The following is a 23,520-nucleotide window of genomic DNA, read 5'->3' as shown; positions in this document are numbered from 1 at the left end:
TACTGTCCTATTATAAATCTTATGTGACTTACTCATTCTGTGTTGTCTTACATTGTTAATCACTTGAAACTTTCTCATCCTTTGGTTTCTATAACAACACCTACTTGATTCTTTTCCCTCTCTATCTGGTCCTTATCTGCCTGGACCAGTGTTCCACCCTTGGTTGCCTTCTCACTCTATACACTATCCCTGGGAAATCTCATCCAGCCCTCCTAGTTTCAATCCCCATCTGCTGACAACTCTCAACACTGTATTTGTGACCCCAACCTTCTCCTACACTTCAGATTATTATTTCCAGTTGTGTATTATAACTTATTGGTGCATCCTTCAGACATCTCAAACTTAATATGTCTAACCCTGAACTCACTCTCTTCTCCCTCCCTTCCCTATCTCCACCCCAACATGGATTCACCTATCCCAACCTGCTCTAGTCATTCACTTTCATAAACTACAAACCTTAAAATCTTCCTCAGTTTCTGTTTGTCCCTCAACAATGCATTCTTCCTCTAAACCAGATGGCCTCCGAACCCTATCAATTCACTATTAAAAAAAATAAGGTTTTCTCCCATTCCTTCACCTGCTGTCTTAGTCAAGTTCCTTGTTCTCTCTCATTTCTTTGGTTTCTCTGCCATCAGTCTCCCCCTACTGCAGTCTATTTCACACAATGATGCCAAAGTAACTGTCAAAATTAAATTATAACCATGTCGTAATTCTGCTTTTTTAACATTTTACGTCCTATGATTCTTTATACCCATAAGACAAAATTCAACTTCTTGGGTTAGGCCCTGCCTCAGTCTGGCTCCAAACGTAGCTCTATAGCTTTTTCTTCAGACTCATCAGCTCCAACTGCTTTCCACTCAATGTACACTCTAGACACAGTAACCTTCTCACAGTCCCCAAATAGGCCCTTTCACATATGACTCCTACAGCCTGGAATGTCCTTCAGGTCAATTCCGTAAATTCTTATTTGGGCATCTACTATGTACCAGGCTCTGTTCTGGGGCACAGAAAGCAAAAATAAGAAGATAAAGATCCTTCTGTCAATGAGTTCAGAGTCCAGTAATAAGGGAGACAGGCACATAAATAATAATGCACTGTGATACACACAGAATAGAAATACATACAAAGAACAGAGGCAGCATAGAAGAGAGGGTGGTTAATTGTCTGGAAGGCGTGGGACAAGGAAGGGTAAAGGTAAAAACAATGCAGGCACAGCCAGGGGCACTGAGGCATGAAAGAGTTTCACGTTTTCAGGAAGCAGGAAGAGCTTCCACATATAATGCAGAAACATAAAATGCAATGAGGATGAACCATACACTTAAAAATGGTTAAGATGGTAAATTTTATGGTATGTGTTTTTTACCACAATTAAAATTTTGTTTTAATTATTTAAAAGAAATGCAACGGGGAGAGAATCTAAAGACAGGTTGAAATAAGCAACTGCCTATCTTCCCCTCCTTTTTACCTTGCAAACTCCTACTCATCTTTTAGGATCAACTCAGATGTCTAAATGACCCCTCCTTTGTGGATCCTATGTGAGACCCTCAGCCTGTGCACCCCTCCTCTGTGCTCTTATAGAGCTCTATCAGAGTGCTAATCACAGATTATGGAAATGTTTTGTTTATTCCTCTGTTTCCCCCACACGGATATGAGCTCCTTGACTCATATCCGTGAGTCACCATAACTTATACAGGCATAGACTCTATGCTTCTACAAGAATTATCTAATGAATTCATTCGTTATTTAACTCACTATTAACTAACCATATGTCATACACTATACTAAGTGCTTTATATACGTGATCTCCTTTCACCCTTACAACTGTATGAGGGTAGATATTGTTCTCTTTTCCATTTTATAGAAGAGAAAGCTGAGAAAACGAGAGGCTAGGTATCTTGCCAAAAGTCACACAGTTAGTAGTTGATGTGAAGCCAGATTGAAGCCAAACAGAGCTTTTAATGACAAAGAAAGTAATCAATAGAGTAAGTTTCCAAGGGGATAAAGGAGGGAGTGGGATCTAGAAAGTTAATTGAGAAGATTCAGAAGGAAGAGCCGGCTGGCAGGTGTCAGACTCTGTGCTATGCACCTTGCTGAAGTAATCTCATTTAAAATAGTTTCATCCTCATCAAATCTCCGTGTAATGTAGATACCCAAATAAAGAAACCGACATTCACAAAAGTTAAATTTTTTGTCCAAAATCACAGAGCTTGTGAGAGACAAGGCCATAAAGCAAGATCTCTTCCAGCTTTCTCATTTGATTCTTAGAGAAAAGCGTGGAAAGTTGAAGATAAAAAGATTTTGAGGTGGAGAAAAGATTACCTGAGGACCTTATCAGTGAATCAGAATCTTCAGACCAAGTGGTGAGGGTGAATTAAAAAGCCTGGAGAAATTTTGGGACACCCACTGTGAGGAATTTTATTTAAAAAAAATAGGCAGGGACAATTGAATAAATAGGGCTAATGAGCATCAGTTAGGGGACCCTACTGAGGTTAGGGTACACAAATTTGTGATAAACCCAACAAGCACATTTTTTTTTTTACTTTTTCAGCTACTCTTGCTAGCCCATGAACAAAGAAAGTGTTGGGGATTGTCAAACTGAGCAGTAGGCAATCGCAGGAGTTGGGAGAGGGCTGAGGGGAAGGACTTTTGATTAATAGAAAGGACTTGCAGAAGTGGCTGATTATAGATTCTAGTCTGAGGAGCTGTCTTAGCCCATACAGGCTGCTATAACAAGATACCATAGACTAGGTGGCTTAAAAGGTAAACGTTTATTTCCCACAGTTGGAGAAATAACTGGAGGTTGAAGTCCGCAATATGGTACCAGCATGGTCCAGTTCTGGTGAGAGCTCTCTTCTGGGTTGCAGACTGCCAACCTCTGTTGTTGCCTCACATCCTTCACAAAGAAGAGAGCTCTGCATTCTTCATTCCCTTATAAGGGCACCAATCTCATCTCCCCCAAATTGTATCCAAACCTCCTAAAGGCCCCCCACCTCTAAATACCATCACATTGGGGATTAGGCTTCAACATACAAATCTGAAGCCGGGGGACACAAACGTTCAACAAATCAAATTAAGCTTTCTTCCTATACCAAACCTGAACTCTCCCACTTGTATAGGGTTGGAGAAACAACCTATCATTTTATCTGGGGTCACTATAAATTGATGACTACTAACCTCAAAAGGTGGCCTTTATGCTGCTGGCAATTATACTTCACTTCCTAAGTGTCTCATTCACTCTCCCACCCCCATTCTTCATCATCTCTCTCACCTGATGACCTTGCTTTCTATTTCATCCAGAAAATACAAGCAATCAGGGGACTTCCCTGGTGGTACAGTGGTTAAGAATCTGCCTGCCAATGCAGGGGACACGGGTTCAATCCCTGGTCCGGGAAGATCCCACATTGCTGCGGGGCAACTAAGCCCGTGCGCCACAACTACTGAGCCCACACACTGCAACTATTGAGCCCATGTGCCACAACTACTGAAGCCTGCATGCTCTAGAGCCTTCATGCTGCAACTACTGAGCCCGTGCTTCGCAACGAGAAGCCACTGCAATGAGAAGTCCGCACACCGCAACAAAGAGTAGCCCCCACTTGCTGCAACTAGAGAAAGCCCGGGCACAGCAACGAAGACCCAGCGCAGCCAAAAAAAAAATGCAAGCAATCAGAAGAAAAATCCCACCGGCTCCCACCACTGCATCTATTCACTTCCCTGCATTTGTATCCATATGCTCTGCCTTCTGTCCTATTACTATGAACTAATCATGCTCCTACCCAAGTCCAACACCTCCTCTTCTACACCAAATCCCATCCTTTTTTTCCTCACTCAAGTATCCCTTTAAAAATTCTCCCATCTCTCTTCTACTCATCAATTTTTCCCTTTCTACTGGATCATTTCCATCAACATCAAACATGCTGTAATTTCCCCCATCTTAAAACAATCAAAACAGACAAAAATTCAAACCTTCACTTCAGTTCATATATCCATTCGCTATTAGCTACCACCACATTTCTGTGCCCTTATAGAAAAGCTCACAACAGAGCTGTCTGTTCTCTTGCTCAGATTACTCTATTCCCATTCTCTCCTGAGTTTTCTTCAGTGAGGTTCGCCACTCACTGTTACACTGAAACCGTTCCTGCCAAGGACACCGGTGGTCTTCATGCTGTCAAGTACAGTGACCCATTCCTGTTCCTCATCTTCTTGGACCTGTCAGCATTTAACACAGTTGATGTCGTCCACCTCCTTGAAACTTTGTTTGGCTTCCAGAACACCATGCGCTCATGAATTTTTTCCTTTCTCACTAACTGCTCCTTCTTTGTTTTCTTTGCTGATTCATTCTCATCACCCCAAACAAAAGCCATTCATATTTAATGCCTTTAATTTTAGGATAAATTAGGTGGTTTAGCAGCAGATGTGCTTTTCTGATGATATCTTCTTATCTGTCATTTAATTAGCTTTCATTCATTGAGCATACACCAAGTGGGTAAAGGAGGAGCCTCAGAGATATGCTGTGTGGTGAAGGGAAGCCAGTTTGGGATGGCTGGGCCTACTCTCCACAGATAATCTGGTCACTCATTGGTCCTTGTGTGTCCTCTCTGTTGTAGTGTGTTCCTGTCATCCAGTTGGATCAGCTGTCCTTCCTTTCAGCTCAGTGACCTTCTGTGACCCCAGCAACGGTGACTGCCCTTGCAAGCCTGGGGTGGCAGGGCCACATTGCGACAGGTGTATGGTGGGATACTGGGGCTTCGGAGCCTATGGCTGCAGGCCTTGTGACTGTGCAGGGAGCTGCGACCCTCTCACAGGAGACTGCATCAGCAGGTGAACGTGCATGGCTCTTGTTCTCACCTCTGTGTCTTTCAGATTCTTTTGAAGATCTGGTAGTGATTTGGAAAACGTTGCATGCCGCTAGTGGACAAAGATGTATTTGCACATCTCTTTAAAAAATTTTTGTCAAAGTGCAGAGTCAAGCAATTTGTTCTTGCAAGATTCTAGAGATGGCCTGGTTCATTCTGCAAAATAAATTATTCTTTTTAACAATAAGCCCTTTACAACACTATTTCTGAAAAGTGAAAGGATGGGAAGGTAGCTAATAAGGTTTAAATCTCTAGAAATACATTCATTTCATTCAAGTTCTAAGAAATTCCTTAATAAGTTCTTCATCATTTTATATTTTATTAGCAGCACAGACATAGACTGGCATCATGAAATTCCTAACTTCCATTCCATGCACAATAAGACTGAACCAACCTGGGAGTGGGAGGATGAGCAAGGATTTTCTGCACTTCGACATTCAGGTGAGACAATAGATATTACTGCGTCTAGTCATATTTCCGGGTCTGGTCGTGAGTAATAGTGATTCATGACAAACCAGAGAACAGATTTTGGATCTTACAAGGGGAACTCTAGTTCTAAGGTTAACAAAGTAGTGACCCCCGTAAGTATAAAACTCTCAAACATAGCTAAATGGTATTTAACAAGCTTTTGTTTATTTTCTGATTGTTAGAATAACATGTAATTAGTACAGAAAATTTGGAAAATGCAGAATATCACAGTAAAAAAAAACTCCAAATCTCACTATCCCACTGTTAATACTTTGGTATGTTTCCCTCTCTCTAAGATTTTTCTTTTTTTTTTTGTCGTGGACCATTTTTAAAGTCTTTATTGAATTTGTTACAATATTGCTTCGGTTTTATGTTTTGGTTTTTTGGCCACGACGCATGTGGGATCTTAGCTCCCTGACCAGGGATTAAACCCACGCCCTCTGCATTGGAAGGCGAAATCTTAACCACTGGACCGCCAGGGAAGTCCCTTCCTCTCTCTAAAACATACTGTTTTACACAGTTGAGAGCTAACTCAATGGAAATGTACAGATTCATTTAAAGGAAAAACATTCTTACAGACCTAGTGTATGTAACTCAGTACAAAGCAAAAGCTAGCTGTGAACTCCTTATGTTTAAAGCTTTTAACCAACTATAAAACAAAAATAATTTTACAAACTAAATATAAGCCAAATAAAACTAATAAAATTCAAATTAACATTAACTGAATATGAAAAATGATTTTTACTGAAGCCAAAACACTGTTTACTACATAAATATGATTCCTTGAGTTTATCAAGTCTATACTCCTCTTTATTCTGATTTAATTTTCCTGTGATGTTTACGTGTTCTGTCACTTGAGGAGCAGGCTGTGATACTGGCGTGAACACATAATTTCTGTGTTCATCCTATCTCTATTCTTTTCTCATAGAAACTCAAGTGGTTCTATTTAGCATCAACTTAAATCATGTCACAAATACAAATGTGGACAAGAAATCTTGTTGTCAGCATTTGGTTGTAAAGTGCTCACCAAATCATCCAAATAAAACTTAAAATAACATTAAAATATTTTTTATTATTAAACACGACAAACACCAAAAATGTGATATGAACACCCATATGAACACCTTCTAGTGTTATCAAATCTTGATTTTGCCATAATTGCCTCATATTTTCATTTAAATTCTACAGATGCATTTGAAGCCCCTGATGTACCAATCTACAAGTTGACTAGCCTCCCTTACTCCACAGAATAACCACTAACCTGAATTTTGGTGTTCATCATCCACTTTCACATTTTTACTATTTTACTATATATATATATATTAAATAGTATATAATTAATATATTTATATATTTATGTAATGTTTTAAAAATCTCATGTACATGATAACTTACCTACCCTTTAAATTTTTTTTTTTTAGTTAAATGTGTACTTTTTTTAGATTTATCCATTCTATTATATGAATACAACACTCTGTATTCTCCCATTGTTTGCCATTTAGGTTATTTCCAATTTCCATTTTTCACTATTATATATAATGCTACCATGAATGTTCTCTTATATGTGTTATATTGTGTACTTGAGAAGGAGTTTCACTAGATCAGGGGCTGGCAAACTACAGCCCTCAGGCCAAATGTGGCCTGCCATCTACTTTTCTACAGGCTAAGCTGCCTGCTCTAAGGTTTAAATGGTTATATAAGTTATTTTAAATGGTTATATAAGTACCTACATAAAATCTTTAATTTTTCCCCATGGCCACAAAGCCTAAAATATTTATTATCTGTTCCTTTATAGAAAATGTTTGCTGACCCTTGTTCTGGGGTACAATCTAGACACTGTTGGGTCACAGTGTGCTTATTGTCAAATTTACCATTTATTGCCAAATAGCTCTCTCAAGTGGTTGCATAAATTTCCATTCCACCAGCAAAGTATGACACCCTGTTGTTCCACATCCTCACAAATAAGTACTTTGTACTTATTTAACAATGTCTATATAGCACATACAAGGGGCCAAGCAGTATTCTAACTCGTTAATAACTCAGGCACAGTTTAACTCATTCAATATTTATTGGACTTCTAAAACTGATGTTATCAAACCTCTAAATTTTTGCCAATCTGATGGGTGTGAAATGGGATCTTGTCATTTTAATTGCATTTTCCTGATTAGTAATTTTTCATGGTTTCTTGGACTTTCAGGTTTCTTTTTCTGTGAATTTCCTATTTGTAATTTTCTTACTAATTTGTAGGAATGCTTTACAGACTCATTCATTTGACAAATATTTATTGAGTACTCATACTACGTGCCAGTGCTGTAAATCTAGTAATTGAACAGACAAAAACCTCAGTCTCCAAGGAGTTCACATTCATGCAGAGGAAGACAGCTAATAAACAAGTAAAATATTTAATGATGTTTAATATAATAGACAAATAAAGCAGGGATGTGGGATAAGAAATACTTGAGAAGGACATACTTTTAAATGGGGTGATTACAAAAGTCCTATGAAAGGACTTTTGAAAAAAATACCTGAGGAAGGTAAGGGAGTGAGCTATACAGATAACAGAGGAAAGAGAGTTTAGGCAGAAGATACAGCAAGTACAGAAACCCTGAGGTGAGACTAGGCCTGACTTATTTAGGGAACAGCAAGGAGGCCAGTGTGGCTGAAGCAGAGTAACAAACCACAGTTTTAATACCCTCTCATAGAGAATTTATGGACCTTTCAAGAATCAAGAACTCAAGTTATAGAAACACTTGGTATCTGCAATTCCATATCATGGGTTTTTTTTCACTTAACATAATCTTATGATCATTTTCCTAATTGGTTTCATTTTAATTCACAACAGGAAAGAAGGTGGGAAAGATAAGGTAATATGAAGTTGTCATATTTATCTTTTTTAGCATTTGAAAAGGAAAAATCTTTCCCATTAATTTTGTGCCTTAATGCTACGTAGTCTGAATTCTATGATGTTAACTTTAATAACCACTTTTGAAAGATTTCTTCTCTTTTTCTAACACAATCGTTTTCAGAATTCTCCAACTTTGTCTGCCAAGCCAAATCTGTAAAAATCAAGGTTCTAGTGCCATAAGACATTCATTAAGCCAATCATCATGTTACTAGGGAGGGAGCTGGCAGCACACTAATGAAGCACATAACGGTGCTGGCATCAGACTAACTCCAGACTCTCACATCCATAACAGCTGTTAGGTCTATGATGTCCCCAGAGAGTCTCTGAAATTCATCTGGATGAGCTCCGGATTGAGGAAGAGACTGTTCAGTCTCCTGCTACAGCAATATTCCCAATGAGTATAAAATAGTGCCCCCAGGCACCTTTTTCAACAGAAAAGTGATAATCAGTTTTCTAAGCACTGTGGTTCATTTTCAAATCTATGTGCCTACATACCTATTTACCTGCCATAAGTTTCCATAACTAGGAATATAATGCACTATACCAAGATACTCTTAATTTCTACCACCTCTTGTGGGGTAGAGAGCACCAGATGTAAAATTTCACTTCCTGTCCAACAAAACTGGCTTTAACTAGTACCAGAGAACTGTAAGCAATACTTTTTTTTGAAACGTTCTAACAACCCAGTATAACTAAATAGGTTTTCCTCTTCTTCCAAATTTCTTTTAAGAAAACACATCTGGGCTGAAGCCTAATCAAAAAAAGATTTATTCAAAAGCAAATTTTAATGTCTGATTTCTTAACATATGAAAAGGGAGTATTGGAAAGCAGCCAAGGAAAGGTCTTCAAGTAACAGACTTATTCATGTTCTTTTTATTAAATTTTTTTTTCTTTTTATACAATTTTTAAGGGTTACTTTCCATTTACAGTTATTACTATATTCACTATAAATATTCACTATATTCCCCATGTTGTACAATACATCCTTGAGCCTATTTTATACCCAATAGTTTGTACCTCCCACTCCCCCACCCCAATATTGTCTCTCCCTACTCATGTTCTTATAGGCTCAAGGACAAAGGGAAGAGCATTATGTTGAGGAGTAAGATATGCATGGTAGTTACCATACTCTTCTGCTTTGGTGGAATCATCAAAGGCCATGAGCTGTCCACTCAGGTTACTACAGTTTCTGCTTTGTTTAGATGATAAGCAATATTACTTAACAAATCACAACAGCTCATTTTAAGCATCTTTGATTTAATCTTTCCCACTATTTAATTCCACTGTGATTTTCTACTTGCAGATCTCGTTCTGGTTTCTCAAGAAACTTTAGCTAGAGCCGATATGTCAATATTTTCCATTCTCCATATCTACCTACCTAGTTGCACCAGAATCACAGTCTCATTTCCACATGTATGTCTGTCAGCATCTCTAATTCATTATATTCTCCTCGTACTAGACCTCTTGTTTTTTGCCCGACCAGATCCCTTTCCCCTTCTTTCTTGCTATTTCTGTGGTAGCTCAACCCAGTTTTTCTTTGGGGAACCACTCTTCCGCCATTTAATACAGTCTTAGAGAGGTCAATCAGATGTTCTGTCCCTAGAGTTTAAATCTTGAGCTGAAAGTGGCAAATTCTGAAAATGATTAGAGTTCATGATTCCAATGGCAAAGCCGTAAAGAGACTGCCCAATAGATCTCTGGCGCTCTCTTGTTTCTTGTCCTTTCAGAGTTCTGGTTCTTCGGCTTTTTCTCCTTTCTATGAGCTACTCAATAAACTTTCAATAATTAAGTTAGACTATTGATTACTACAAAAAAAAAAAACGTAATACACTCCTAAAATGCTCTCCTTCTCCTAACTTCCCTATTTCTGTTAGTGAAACTACAATCCCCTCTGTCACCTTGGCTGAAAATTTCAAGTACATTTTTATGCTTCCTCATAAAATTGGATGCTTGTCCTCATCCAATGCAGTGACAGGATTTGTAGACCTGTAGACCCTAACTCTGCAGCATCCCTTGATATTTCTTCCTATCTACACCCATGGCCACCTCTCAGACCCACATCCCATCTGCCTTAGAAAGACAGTACAATGGAAAGATTGGGGGCTTCAGATTCTCCCCAACCCAGGCTTAAAATCTGGCTTTTCTACTTGTTAGCTATACACTGCCTTGAACAAGCTAATTAACCTCTCTGAGCCTTCCTTTTTTCATTTGTTAATAGTACCTATCTTATAACCTAACTGTAAATATTAAATAAGATCACATGGATAAAATTCCTTATAAAGTTTATGGCTTATAGTTGGTATTCAATTTAGTTACTGTTGTGTGTTACCAATTTCACGAGTTTCTAACTGGTCTCCGCCTTCATATTTTCTCCATTCCAATAGTTTTGATACAGTAATGCCAGATTAATTTTCATATATATATTTTTAAATTCATGTAACTTCTTTAAGCTGATAGCTTTGAAAATTCCCCTTTATCTAACAAATTAAATTCAGGCCCTAACTGCATATCAGTCAAGGTCCTCCATGATACCTTCTATTATTCTCAACTCAATCTGTACCCAGGATAAACAGAACAACTGGTTCTTCCATGAACACTCTCTCCTCTTTCTCTTACATTTCTTTGCTCATCCTTTTATCTCTGTATTCCTGTCAAATTTCTATTTGTTAGAATCTTAGACTATTGTAAATAGTAAATAAATAATAAATAAATAAATAATAAATAAATCCTTAGTAAATAAATGTAAAAGACTTAAAATAGTGTCTGGCATGTAGTAAGTGCTCCCCAGTAAATGTTACCTGCTGTTATGCCACTCAGTGCCTATAAAATGCAATGTGTAAAAAAAAAAAAAATGCAATGTGTGAGGGTAGGAGGGGAGGGGTTAGGGAAGAGGTAGAATTATATCTAATTGTTAAATCAGTAAGAATGAAACTCCTGGGGAATTCCCTGGTGGTCCAGTGGTTAGGATTCTGTGCTCTCACTGCCGAGGGCCCGCATTTGATCCCTGGTCGGGGAACTAAAATCCCACAAGCTGAGAGGCATGGCCAAAAAAAAAAGAATGAAAATCGTATCCATTCTGGGCTTTAAGAATATAAAGATGAATAAGACATAACCATCGTCCTCAAGGATCACAGTCTAGAGAGGAAACAGGTACATAAATAAGTATAAGAATGCTATTATAGACTATGTACAAAGGCATTTTGAAAGTCTTCCAAAGATTTCTTGAATTTACTTGCGATTGTTGTTTGTTTTGTTTTGTTTTACTTTTTTTCTAAATAACTAACACCATGTTCATTTACTTTCTGTAGGTAAATGTGAGTGTAAGGAACAGGTGTTAAGAAACTCCAAGGCATTCTGTGGAATGAAATATTCATACGGTGAGTTTGAAGTGCTTGAATGCTTCTAAGGATCTATTCAAACTAAGTAGGAAGAGTTTTTAAGGAAATGGGTGGCCTGGTTTATCACATTCACAGTAAATCAAAGCACTAGTCTTATATAATAATAGTAAACATAGTAGTCTGGCCTTGACCTAGATTCTCCTAATGGAGATGGTGTTGAATGTAATGGTGAGAGCAGGAGGCTTCAGAGCAAAAGCAGGGTTATCCTGCTATGTGGAAAAGAGGCAAACAAGAAAAAGAAAAAAATCATGACACGTAATCCTTTCTTATAAATGCTTCTTGTATTAGTAATCTAAAAGGGAAGTCTCTAGCCACTTAAATGATTTCTCAGCCAGTTTATCCTGTAGTACTACTAGGCAGAAATCAGTTTAAAGCTGTATATTTCACAGTGATTAAAAGCTCAGGCTTTGGGCTCAGACCTACATGGGTTTTATTTGTGGTTTATTGGGTGGGTAACTTAACGTCTCCAGACTTCCTCCTCTGTAAAATAGGGATGACGCCACCTTCCCCATGAAATGAGATTTTTGAAAAGCACACAGCACATTACCTTGCACATACTAGATGCTCAGTCAGTGTTAGGGAAGGAAGGGGAAATATAGTGGGGAGGCCTTGAGACAAGCTCTCTGCCTGAGTCTCTTCCCTGCCCTCTCTATATACTCTAGACTCCTCTACCTTCCAAATGCCAGGAAAATACAGTGTATGGACAAAGGAAAATGCCATTGCCCTAAGTAAAGACTGTTACTATCTTCAAATTCTAAATGGCTTTATGTTTATTATTAAGTATATTAAAGATGCCTTATCTTGCCAACATATCATTGACTAGTGTCTGAATCTTTTTATTATTCCATAATGTATACAGCATTATTTATTATTTATGCATTACAATGAAGAGAAAGTTTTAAGTCATGATTTCTGAAACAAAATGTTTAGGTTCTTGATAACATCGTATTTATTCTCATAAAAGATAAAAACACAAATGTTAAAAACCTCATAAATCTTATCTAAAATTATGTGCATATTTCCCTCCTTTCACCTGCCAACTTGGTTAAATAATAGAAGCAAACTTTTGAAATGCATAGTGCCCAGTAAAGAAAAGTCAGTTTAGAGGGAAAGGTATTTACTATTAAAAGCAAAAAAATATGACAATTTAGTCCAAAGTCATTCAGTTCAATAGAAATATCAACTGGTTTTCATTATCACATAGATTCAGTAGCTCTTTGACTGAATTTACAACCACATTGATATCTTTTAATACAACTGTATTATTTTCTGCTTAAGAGAACTTGAATGCTTTTAATGATGTCATGAAGTATCTTGGTCTTATTAAGTGCAATACACCTACAGACTTGGGGAAAAATGGTCTCCCCCTCCCCATTCTCTGACTTAATAGAAAAAATACTCGATTCATTTTTATTCTTTTAGCAAATATTTATTGAGTTATAATAGTGAATTGATAAGGTTCCTGCTCTCTTTGAGCTAGAAAAATAATAGTGAACATTTATTGAGCATTGGCCATGTGCAAGGGGCTACTACAATATGTACCCTTCATGCATTTATCCTATCAGAGTTCTAGTCCAAAGTCTACCTCTAATCAATCAGGCATACAGGTTTGAGCAGTTCACTTAAAACTTGCTTCCTCATACATAAAACAAGACTAGATGAGCTCTTAAGAGCCCTTAGACGTCTAAAATTTGGTGAATCTATAATTTGGTGCATTTGGTGAATCTATAAAGAAAACATGGCCATCTGACAGCCATATTCTCAGGATATGGTACCAGCCAAGATAGGGTTCTTTTATTACACACAATCTTCCATCATCTTCCAAGATATAGATGAGCCAGTAAGAACTCTCCTAATAATACAGAACGTTGCATTCAGTGTTCCTTAGGTCTATGTTTTTCCCCACCCCAATTTATCCCATTACTTGATCCCTATCCACATCCATTTCATAGATGGAAGAACATAATAGAATCAGGAGTCATATCGAAAACTGGAGCTCTGCCATCACGTAGGACAGCTTCCTAATCCCAGTCAGCTTGCATTACACCAGGGAAGAAAATTAAGTAATCAATAATATTATTTAATCTCTTTGGAATACGTAAAATATGTCCTGGCAGTAACATTTTGCTTTTTGTCATAACATTACACAAAGCTAGCTATAAGAGTATAATATAGTCAGAATCTAAATAAAAACCAGGATAACAATTCTACTTCCTGTGCATCTTTTTTCCTTTTTTCTATTTAGATTTGATAGCTGAATGTGTTTAAGATTTATTTGCAGTAGGCAAATGGCTGATATTCTCTTAGCATAGTGATATGGACAGAAGTAGCAGTTGAAAAATGTTAAGAAAGAAGAGGATAGTTAATATAGATAAATGAGATGAAGTCAGTGCAAAATCAATGAGCCTAATGATTTTCTTTCTTTTTATTGAGGTACATACAGTTAATGTACAATATTATATGTTTCAGGTGTACAGCTAACGATTCACAATTTTTAAAGGTTATATTCCATTTACAGTTATTATAAAATATTGGCTATATTCCCTGTGTTGTACAATACAATATATTCTTGTAGCTTATCTATTTTATACATAGTAGTTTGTACCTCTTAATCCCTAATGATTTTTAAAGCAAATTTCCACATTATCATCATTGGTTCACTTTTCCATTATACTCTGAAATGCATATTTAAGTTGTTCAGAGTTCAAAGGATAGTATGAAATTCTATGCATTTTGACTTTTGGAATTGTGTTGTTACAGTGCTAAAAATAAAGATTTTATCAGCTCATGATAAAGGATCTCATGCTGAGGTCAATGTGAAGATTAAAAAAGTCTTAAAATCCACCAAATTGAAAATTTTACGAGGAAAACGAACATTATATCCAGAATCATGGACTAACAGAGGCTGCACTTGTCCAATCCTCAACCCTGGTGAGCATTAGTCTCTTCTAGCTTGTTACCTACCGTGTTTCTGCTGATGTGCTGCTTGTCCTACATTCTCTGAACCACAACCTAAATAAACTCAGCAAGAGTATCTCTCCTTTTCACCATCTGATCTAGGGAAAATCCAAATGGAATTCTTTGAACTGACAGCAAAAAATTTTTTCTCTTTCACATGCTCTATAAAAGTAAAATATTTTAAAATCCAGCAATATATTTTCTGTCCTGAAAGAGAAGTCTCAGATTGGTTCCAGGTGTCAGTAGCAAGGAAAGCACTTTCATGAATTTATCTGCCAATAATACTGTATTGGAAAGCTAGGTCCTATTATGATGCCCTGGTTAGAACTTGCTCCCAAAAGGAAGTTCAAATGCAAAATTCCATCTGTGCAAATAATATCGAATTCATTTTTACTGTTGCATGAGAAGCATCTGTTTCTCCTGGATAGAAAACAACTCTCAAGTTCTCATCATCTTCTTTTTCATTAAATGACCTTTTGGTTTCAAATTAGAAACAGCAAAAACAAACAAACAACAACAAAACTACAGAATCTTAGAGAAACTTGGAGTGGAGGAAAATTTGCACTTTAAAACATTGTGGCAGACATAGAGGCAAGCAAGTAAGGATGGGATTCATATCTGTTCACTCTACAAGTACACTCATACTGTGTCGTAAGCTGCTTATTTCTGTCTCCCTCATTAAATTTGAGGATGGGATTTAGATTTTTGACCATACTATCTCCAGGGCCTACCATTAGTACCCAAATAATAGTAACAAAGTACCCACAGAGTAAGTTCTAGTAAAACAAATAATATATTTTTTAATCTTCTGTATTTCCTTGTTTATGAAGTTGCCAGCTGTGTCTTAATGGCACTGCTGAAACAGGTGCATAATTTGTGTTCTGGATCTAATTCTTTTCAAATTTAAGTCCAGTAAACCACAGTTATGTTAAGAAGTCATTTATGGGTTTTGGTTAATAAATTTGAGAGAAATAGATAACTGAGTGAGAGAAAGAGAGAGAAAAACTATCAATAAAATACTCCCCACAACCTAAACGATCTACACAGTGATATAAAACTCTTGACTTTTGACCATTGACTAATCTCTCACACCCTTTTATACCTCTTCATATTTTATTTAAATTAATCTAAATTTTAATAAGGAAAAATTTAAAGACATTTTAAAATAAATATGTTTACAAAGAACAAATGAAGTAATCAGAATCTTGGATTTTGAATACCGGAGACTAGGAGTCATCAATTTAAGTTCTGTTTCCCGGGGCTCTTTCTATAAGCACTTTCTACTATCTTGGCAAAAGAAAAAGAAAGAAAGAAAGAAAGAAAGAAATCCACTCAGTTTTTTAGTAAGACATTATAAACAAAAGTTTTGACAATCTGAGCCACCCTCCAGGAAGTGAATTACACTTCCTAATCAGATTTCTGCCAAATAGAGTAAAAGAATCAACTGAGCTCATCACAATTGAAAACATAAGCACAATTATTCAAAGAATTCTTGAAAACATGTTTATTCACTTTGATGAAAAGACTAGAACCTGCCAAAGCAAAACCAGACACTCTTTCATTTCACTTTGTTTTTCCATTTTACAAGTTCAATAGCTAAGGCCAAAGAAAGCTGATAAGAAAACTCTGAAACTTTACACGCCAACATTTCCTTTGCTACTTTTGAAAAGGAGTAATCTAATTGGCATCCCTGCAAATTCATTCATTCCTACATTCATACATACATTTACTCATTCATCAATCATATATATTAGAATACCAAGACTAGCACTAAAGTATTATATTTTCTTTCTCTATGGATACAAAGTAAACTTTGCACCCTCAAACTTATAGCAAGGTTGGGACTTCCCTGGTGGCGCAGTGGTTAAGAATCTGCCTGCCAATGCAGAGGACATGGGTTTGAGCCCTGGGCTGGGAAGATCCCCACATGCCGCAGAGCAACTAAGCCCATGTGCCACAACTACTGAGCCTGCGCTCTAGAGCCTGTGAGCCACAACTACTGAGCCTGCGTGCCACAACTACTGCAGCCCCCGTGCCTAGAGCCTGTGCTCTGCAACAAAGAGAAGGCACCACAATGACAAACCCGCGCACCGCAACAAAGAGTAGGCCCCGCTCACCACAACTAGAGAAAGCCCGCGCACAGCAACGAAGACCCAACGCAGCCAAAAAATAAAAATAAATAAATAAATAAATAAAAACTTATAGCAAGGTAGATGTCAGATGTCAAAAGCATAGAGATAGGAAGATAAAATGTAAATGCTAATAAGTGATACAACAGGTAACATTGTTTTCCACGCTAACGTTTGGCATGATGCTGTTCCATAATTTATGGATTTATTCAGCATCATTTTTATTAGTTTAATTTATATTTATACTTCAAAGTAATGGCAAACTCCTATAATATTTGTTCTATTTATAGTTTCAAAGTAAATTCATTTAAAATACTAGACTTAACACTGAAAGTTTCCTAAAAATTGTTTATCGTATTTTTAAATGAGGATTTTATTATTTTAGAGATGATACAAACAATATCAAGATGATTATGTTTTGGGTTTTTTTGTTTTTTTTTTTGAGACGATTATGTTTTAACTAGTCTGTTAATCAAATATTGGGATTCTTTTTCATGAAGAAGCTAAGGTTACCCTTTAAAGAATTTAAATACCTTATAATCCATCTTACGTATATATGTATATATTTTAACAAAAATGAAATCATAAGTATATGCTTCATTCTGCAACCTACTTTATTCAGTTATTATCTTTACCTTCAGTTTTAATTTTCATATACTCTAATACTCAGATCATATTCCAATTTCCCAACTGATCCCAAAATGTTCTTTAGACGTGGTTTGTCCTTGCCAGTATTCAATCCAGAATCACACATTTTATCTAGTTTTTAAGTCCCTCAAGTATCTTTTATTCATGCAGAGTTTCTTTTTAGTATTGAAGAAATTATTATTGTTGAAGAAACCAGGCCAGGTGTCCTGTAGATTATCCTGCCTTCTATATTTGTCTGGTTGGTTCTTTGTGGTGTCATTTAGCTTGTCTCTCTACTTCCTATATTTCTTGTAATCATAAAGAAAAGCTTGATAGACTCAAGATAAACATTTTGTCTAGAATTCATCATAGATATTGTTGTGTGCTTCATGTTAATTCACATCATGTTAAATCACATCACAAGATATACAGTACCTGGATGACCCACCGTCAGGGTTGCTAAACTTGACTCTGGGGTTGGAGTGATTACAGTCTGATCTCTCCATTGGGTTCCCTTTTGAGACTAGAAAACAATGAGTATGAGTTACTTAGTCACTAAGCAAACATCCAGTTCCCCATTAACTATTCAATTTAATGATTTTATCACCAATTCAATTGGCAATCCCTTCCTCAATGAATAATTTCATTATAATTTTTAGAAATGATGTTTTTCTAATTTCACCTAATTCCCTTCATTTATCAATTAACGTTATTCTGTAAGAGGACTTTCTCTCCCAAGCTGGGCTATTAGGTTACCATGAAATATAGTTCCTATTATAAAAGCACGATAAATGCTAAATTCTTTCCTTTAATTTTCAATTTCCAAAGTAAGGAATGGTTTTAACAACTGTCTCAAGACAACAAGTTCATTTTTCTCTGGATTTCTCTTTTTTGAGTATCACTTTGGAATTATGGATTTTTGTTGATTCAGTATATTAACACACACACAATTATTACATTCTTGGTGCTCAAATTATCACAACTTTGGTGAGTTATAACCCTCCCTTGCTGGTTCCTGTATCCTTTTAAAATGATTCCCATTAAGCTTTGAAAGCTTCCTTGCTTTTTTTAGCACAATAAGAAATCCCATGCTTACCTTGTATCTTCCTGCCCTGGACCTAAAAAAAGCATTTCTTCAAGAAGCCTTGTTTAGTTTTGTTTTGTCTTCAGTGAGACCTGTTATTAGAGACATTATGTTTGTTACAGGTGTTCATTACCACTGGAATGACATTTTTAAAGCCATTTTAGTGAATGAACAAGACTGTATATATTAAACCATGAGCTTAAATTGATATTTTCAATTGAATTTTAACATCTTGTGTTTTCCCTTAACTTGAGTTTTAAAGTATATGTCTCTTGATCTTATATAGGAAAGTTTTATTTTATAAATGTAATTACTTATTTGCTCTACCCTATAATATTAAAGAAAATTGTTTCAAAATACTAATATTGATATTACTACAGACATGTACCGAGGGAGATTATCACATTTCTTTTTATTAATGTATGGATAATGAGATTGTCCTTTTGGATTCTTATGTTTGTTAGCCAAAATTTTTACTTGAAGCCTGAAAAGAATTTTGAATAATAAAGTCAGCACTAGTCAAGTCTCATCTTTTTTTTAAGTATGACAAACAAACATTCTATATTCCAAAAACACACTGACTTTATATAGGAGATATGTGTTATTTTGTATAATCCATAGCTCTCTTCCAATACGTTTTCCCAAATGATTGTTTCACTTTTATAAAATCCTCCTTAATATACACTACTATACATAGTGAGTCTCCAAGAAATATTGAACTGTAGCAGCATGTTAAGTACCCACAGAATCCTCACTTCTTCACCATAGAGGGAAAGAGTGGAAGTTCAACAATCAGACAGGCCTGAACTTGAGTCAGCGTGCACTGCTTACTGGCAAACACTGTTTCTCAATCTTGCCAAGCCTCTGTTTCCTCATTTGTAAAACAAGGAAAGAAGAAAGGTAATACCTACTTCATAGGGTTATTTTCAAGATTAAATGAGGTAATACATTTAGAGCACTTAGCACATAATAAATATTTACTAAGTGTCAGCTATTATTGCATATGACTCCCTATTTCAACTATGAATTTATAAAACCATGAACCATGTATATATAAAACTGCTAAAGTCACATCTCTCCCTTCACTAAACTATGATACTACATAGTCCCTAATTTTGTTCTCTTTCAGGTTTGGAGTACCTTGTAGCAGGACATGAGGATGTAAGAACAGGCAAACTAGTCGTGAATATGAAAAGTTTTGTCCAGCACTGGAAACCATCTCTTGGAAGAAAAGTCATGGATATTTTGAAAAGAGAGTGCAAGTAGCAGAAAAGGTGTATAGCACATAATGGCAATTCTCTATGTACAAAACACAAACTTAATGGAAAGGAGACCTCAAAGATGAAACTGGAAATTTTTTTTAGTGCCAAAATATATAGAAATGTTCCAATGCATGGCCCTTGTCTACCCTATCTCTTTTGGGCCCATGTTTAAATACAGTTTGTTTCATAAAGTGGAATGAAAAATCCAATACCGATACCTATTTTCTATAGGACTGATTCTGAAATTCATAACTATTAAGAATATTTTAATAGCAGTAAGATATTTAGCAGTAATCCATTAAGGGCAATGCATGTAACAAGGACTCCTCCCATCTTCAGATATGTTACTTACATTTGTGCTACTTAGAGTAATTAATGAGATTTTAAGGAATCCCCAACCCTACTATCAGAAAAGGTGTTTCTTAAAAAGAGCCTTCTCTTGCGTGATGTGTGTGAACTTTGGTCTGTGGGGTGTTAAATGGAACCTCTCCACATGTATATAGTATTTCATTGTATAAAGCACTTTACTACCTACCACTTGTGTTGTGAAAGTTTGGAGACTGCCGTTGACAGAAAAAAAAAGAAGAAAAGGGCACGTAAGAAAACCTGCTGAAACAGAAGCACTATCACTACGTGTGGAAAAAAAGTGGAAGTTGTACTCTTTAAACTTGAACACTTGAGAGTAACTATGTGAAGATGCAACCTGAAAGGAGAATATGTTTGCATGAAGTCTCAGCTTTGGGATAGAGGTTAGATTCCACAGATACCGGCCATGATGAAACTTTTAAAAAAACTGAACAAGAAGAGACTCTAAGAGAAAGGAGTCATAAGTGTAGAAAATGCTTGGATAAAGAGAAAATGGACTTTAAATTTTAAAAGCCCATTTATTTGCAATGCACTTGTATACACTTCAAAAATTATTGTAGACACAATTTATTTTTGTGTTTAGTATTTAAACCTGAATATGGAAACAGTTTCCTCCTTGTCTTTATTAACAGTATATGGTCATTCTATTCACTCATTTTTTGACTCAATGTATGTGATAGTTCACCAAATTACAGTTTTTCATTATTATTTCTCTTCTGTACTCATGCATAACCACTATACATATCATTTCTTCTGTACTTGAATATATAAAACCTGAACCACAGTGCCATAAGATTAACTTCACATACAGAACATATTTTTCCTGAGGTCCTGTGGACTTGCAAAATATATATATATATTGCTCTGTTAATTTTTTATATTTCATATATGTAATAAAGGAATATGATCTCCTGATTTTTGCCTCATTTCCTGATCAACTGATGCTAAAGATTACCTTCTCTTAATGAGGGAACTCAAATCTAATTCCTTAAACTAAGAAAATCAAATAAGGACCTGGTATTTCTACTCTTATATTCTAGGGTTTGGGGATGGAGTGGAAGCTAATTCAGATGGGTTTACTTTCTGTAGCTGTTGGACATGAACTTTTTCATCAGATGCATTGCATTTTTTTTATATTACATTTACTTTTTTTTTTTTTTGTGGTACGTGGGCCTCTCACTGTTGTGGCCTCTCCCGTTGCGGAGCACAGGCTCCGGACGCGCAGGCTCAGCGGCCATGGCTCAAGGGCCCAGCCGCTCCGCGGCATGTGGGATCCTCCCGGACCAGGGCACGAACCCGTGTCCCCTGCATCGGCAGGCAGACTCTCAACCACTGCACCACCAGGGAAGCCCTTACATTTACTTTTTAACTAATTTAAAAAGTAATAAAAGTTCACTGTTGAAAATACAGAAAACCATAATGAGAAAAAAAAATGCCTATATTCCAACAATCGTGATAATAGCTGTTAGCAGTTTACTGTAGATGCTGCTAGACTACTTTGTATGCATATACATACCTCTTATAGAATTGGAATTATACTATACATACTCTTATGAAGTCTGCTTTTATAACCTGTAGCATATCTCTTAGTTTCTTACCTATTCCTATCTTATCCTCATAGATGGAATGCTAACTAGTAGACATCATTTACAAGCAACTTATAAAACATGGTGTAAGTACATCATACCAAGAAAAATATTTTAAGTATGTCAGATATAGGATTTTCTTAAGTTTCAAAATTGCCAGGTTGCCTTCTTTTCCATTTCACTTTATATAAAATAGCTACTACACATTAAAAAGAAGAATATAAATAATGTCTATTTTTTAAAAGAGTAGAAAGATGCCCACAATATACTATTCAGTGAAAGAAAATGACAGAACAATACTTATAGTATTAGCTCCCACCCCCAAAACACATTTATAATAATATAGCAACTCGGGCTTCCCTGGTGGCGCAGTGGTTGAGAGTCCGCCTGCCGATGCAGGGGACACGGGTTCGTGCCCCGGTCCAGGAAGATCCCACATGCCGCGGAGCGGCTGGGCCTGTGAGCCATGGCCGCTGAGCCTGCGCGTCCAGAGCCTGTGCTCCACAACGGGAGAGGCCACAACAGTGAAAGGCCCGCGTACCGCAAAAAAAAAAAAGAAAGAAAAAAAAAAATAATATAGCATCTCAAAAGTTCTGACAGATAGATTATAGCAGTATTTACCCCTGCAGGGGAAAGAGAATTCTCACCTTGTAGTTTGCATATGTCTGCATTGCTTGACTTTCTTTCATTGGTCACGTACTGCTTTTGTAATTTATTTTTTAAACACTTAAATTTTTTTAAAAATTTATTTATTTTATTTATTTATTTTTGGCTGTGTTGGGTCTTCGCTGCTGCACACGGGCTTTTCTCTTGTTGCGGCGAGCAGGGGCTACTCTTCGTTGCGGTGTGCAGGCTTCTCATTGTGGTGGCTTTTCTTGTTGCGGAGCACAGGCTCTAGGCATGTGGGCTTCAGTAGTTCTGGCTCACGGGCTCTAGAGCACAGGCTCAGTAGTTGTGGCGCACAGGCTTAGTTGCTCCGCAGCACGTGGGATCTTCCCGGACCAGGGATTGAACCCGTGTCCCCTGCGTTGGCAGGCGGATTCTCAACCACTGCACCACCAGGGAAGCCCTAAACACTTAAAATTTAATCAACTGTTTTTAAAGTATGTTCAAGCAAAATCATAACTGAAAGTTTAATTTAGCTAGTTTACCAAATTGCTGGGCCCCTATATGGTTTTCCAGTCTTTTTTTTTGTTTTTGTTTTTGTTTTTTTTGGTTACGCGGGCCTCTCACTGTTGTGGCCTCTCCCGTTGCGGAGCCCAGTGGCCATGGCTCACGGGCCCAGCCGCTCCGCGGCATGTGGGATCTTCCCGGACCGGGGCATGAACCCGCGTCCCCTGCATCGGCAGGCGGACTCTCAACCACTGCGCCACCAGGGAAGCCCTTCCAGTCTTTTTGATTAGAATCTTCATTAGGTGCTGTTTCAACACCTTTTCTGGCAACATTCCAAAAACATAGGTCACTGTTATAATCATTTTTTAATCTTTTGATTCTTAAATCATTTGCAGCCCTTTCACTGCAGTTTTAATTTCCTATGAGCATTATTGGCTTCCAAAGTGAAAAAAAAAGGAAAGAGAAAGAAAAATAGAAGGAACCTCATGTTCCTCTTTGTAAAAGTAAACAACAAAATGAAATGTGAGCAAGCCGCCCCCTGACCCCACTCCCATTCCATCATTCCATCATTCTGCCACACTTCTGTATACTTTCTCACCCTTGGCATCTTTCAAAATAACCATCACAGTACCAAGGCAACAGAATCACATAAAACTTCCATCTATGGCTTCAGATGAACATGAATACTTCCTTCACGAGCTAGTGGGAAAGTCTCTGCCCCCAGAGCTTTATTCTCTGTACTGTGGGGCTTTATTAGCCAGCAGATTAGTT

The 23,520-nt window shown here is 36.9% G+C and overlaps 1 protein-coding gene across 2 annotated transcripts in view; it reads left to right on the top strand.

Moving 5' to 3' along the window:
• The window catches only part of NTN4 (netrin 4), a 106,699-nt gene extending 85,734 nt beyond the window's left edge, over window positions 1-20,965 (top strand). The window contains exons 6-10 of one of the 2 annotated variants that reach the window (XM_027107239.1): window positions 4,605-4,818; window positions 5,182-5,294; window positions 11,535-11,603; window positions 14,385-14,555; window positions 19,552-20,965. In XM_027107239.1, the coding sequence (XP_026963040.1) occupies window positions 4,605-4,818; window positions 5,182-5,294; window positions 11,535-11,603; window positions 14,385-14,555; window positions 19,552-19,688 (704 nt within the window). In that variant the 3' untranslated portion in view covers window positions 19,689-20,965. Of the gene's footprint in view, window positions 1-4,604; window positions 4,819-5,178; window positions 5,295-11,534; window positions 11,604-14,384; window positions 14,556-19,551 lie in introns of both variants that reach the window. The other variant, XM_027107238.1, reaches the window with a different exon arrangement.
• The last annotated feature ends 2,555 nt before the right edge of the window (window positions 20,966-23,520 follow it).

Source organism: Aethalodelphis obliquidens, unplaced genomic scaffold, assembly GCF_003676395.1.
Source record: "Aethalodelphis obliquidens isolate GAN/ISIS:26980383/991018 unplaced genomic scaffold, ASM367639v1 scaffold8, whole genome shotgun sequence".
Taxonomy (NCBI): domain Eukaryota; kingdom Metazoa; phylum Chordata; class Mammalia; order Artiodactyla; family Delphinidae; genus Aethalodelphis; species Aethalodelphis obliquidens.
Note: the sequence above shows the minus strand (reverse complement) of the source record. Positions and strands in the feature narration are given on the sequence as shown.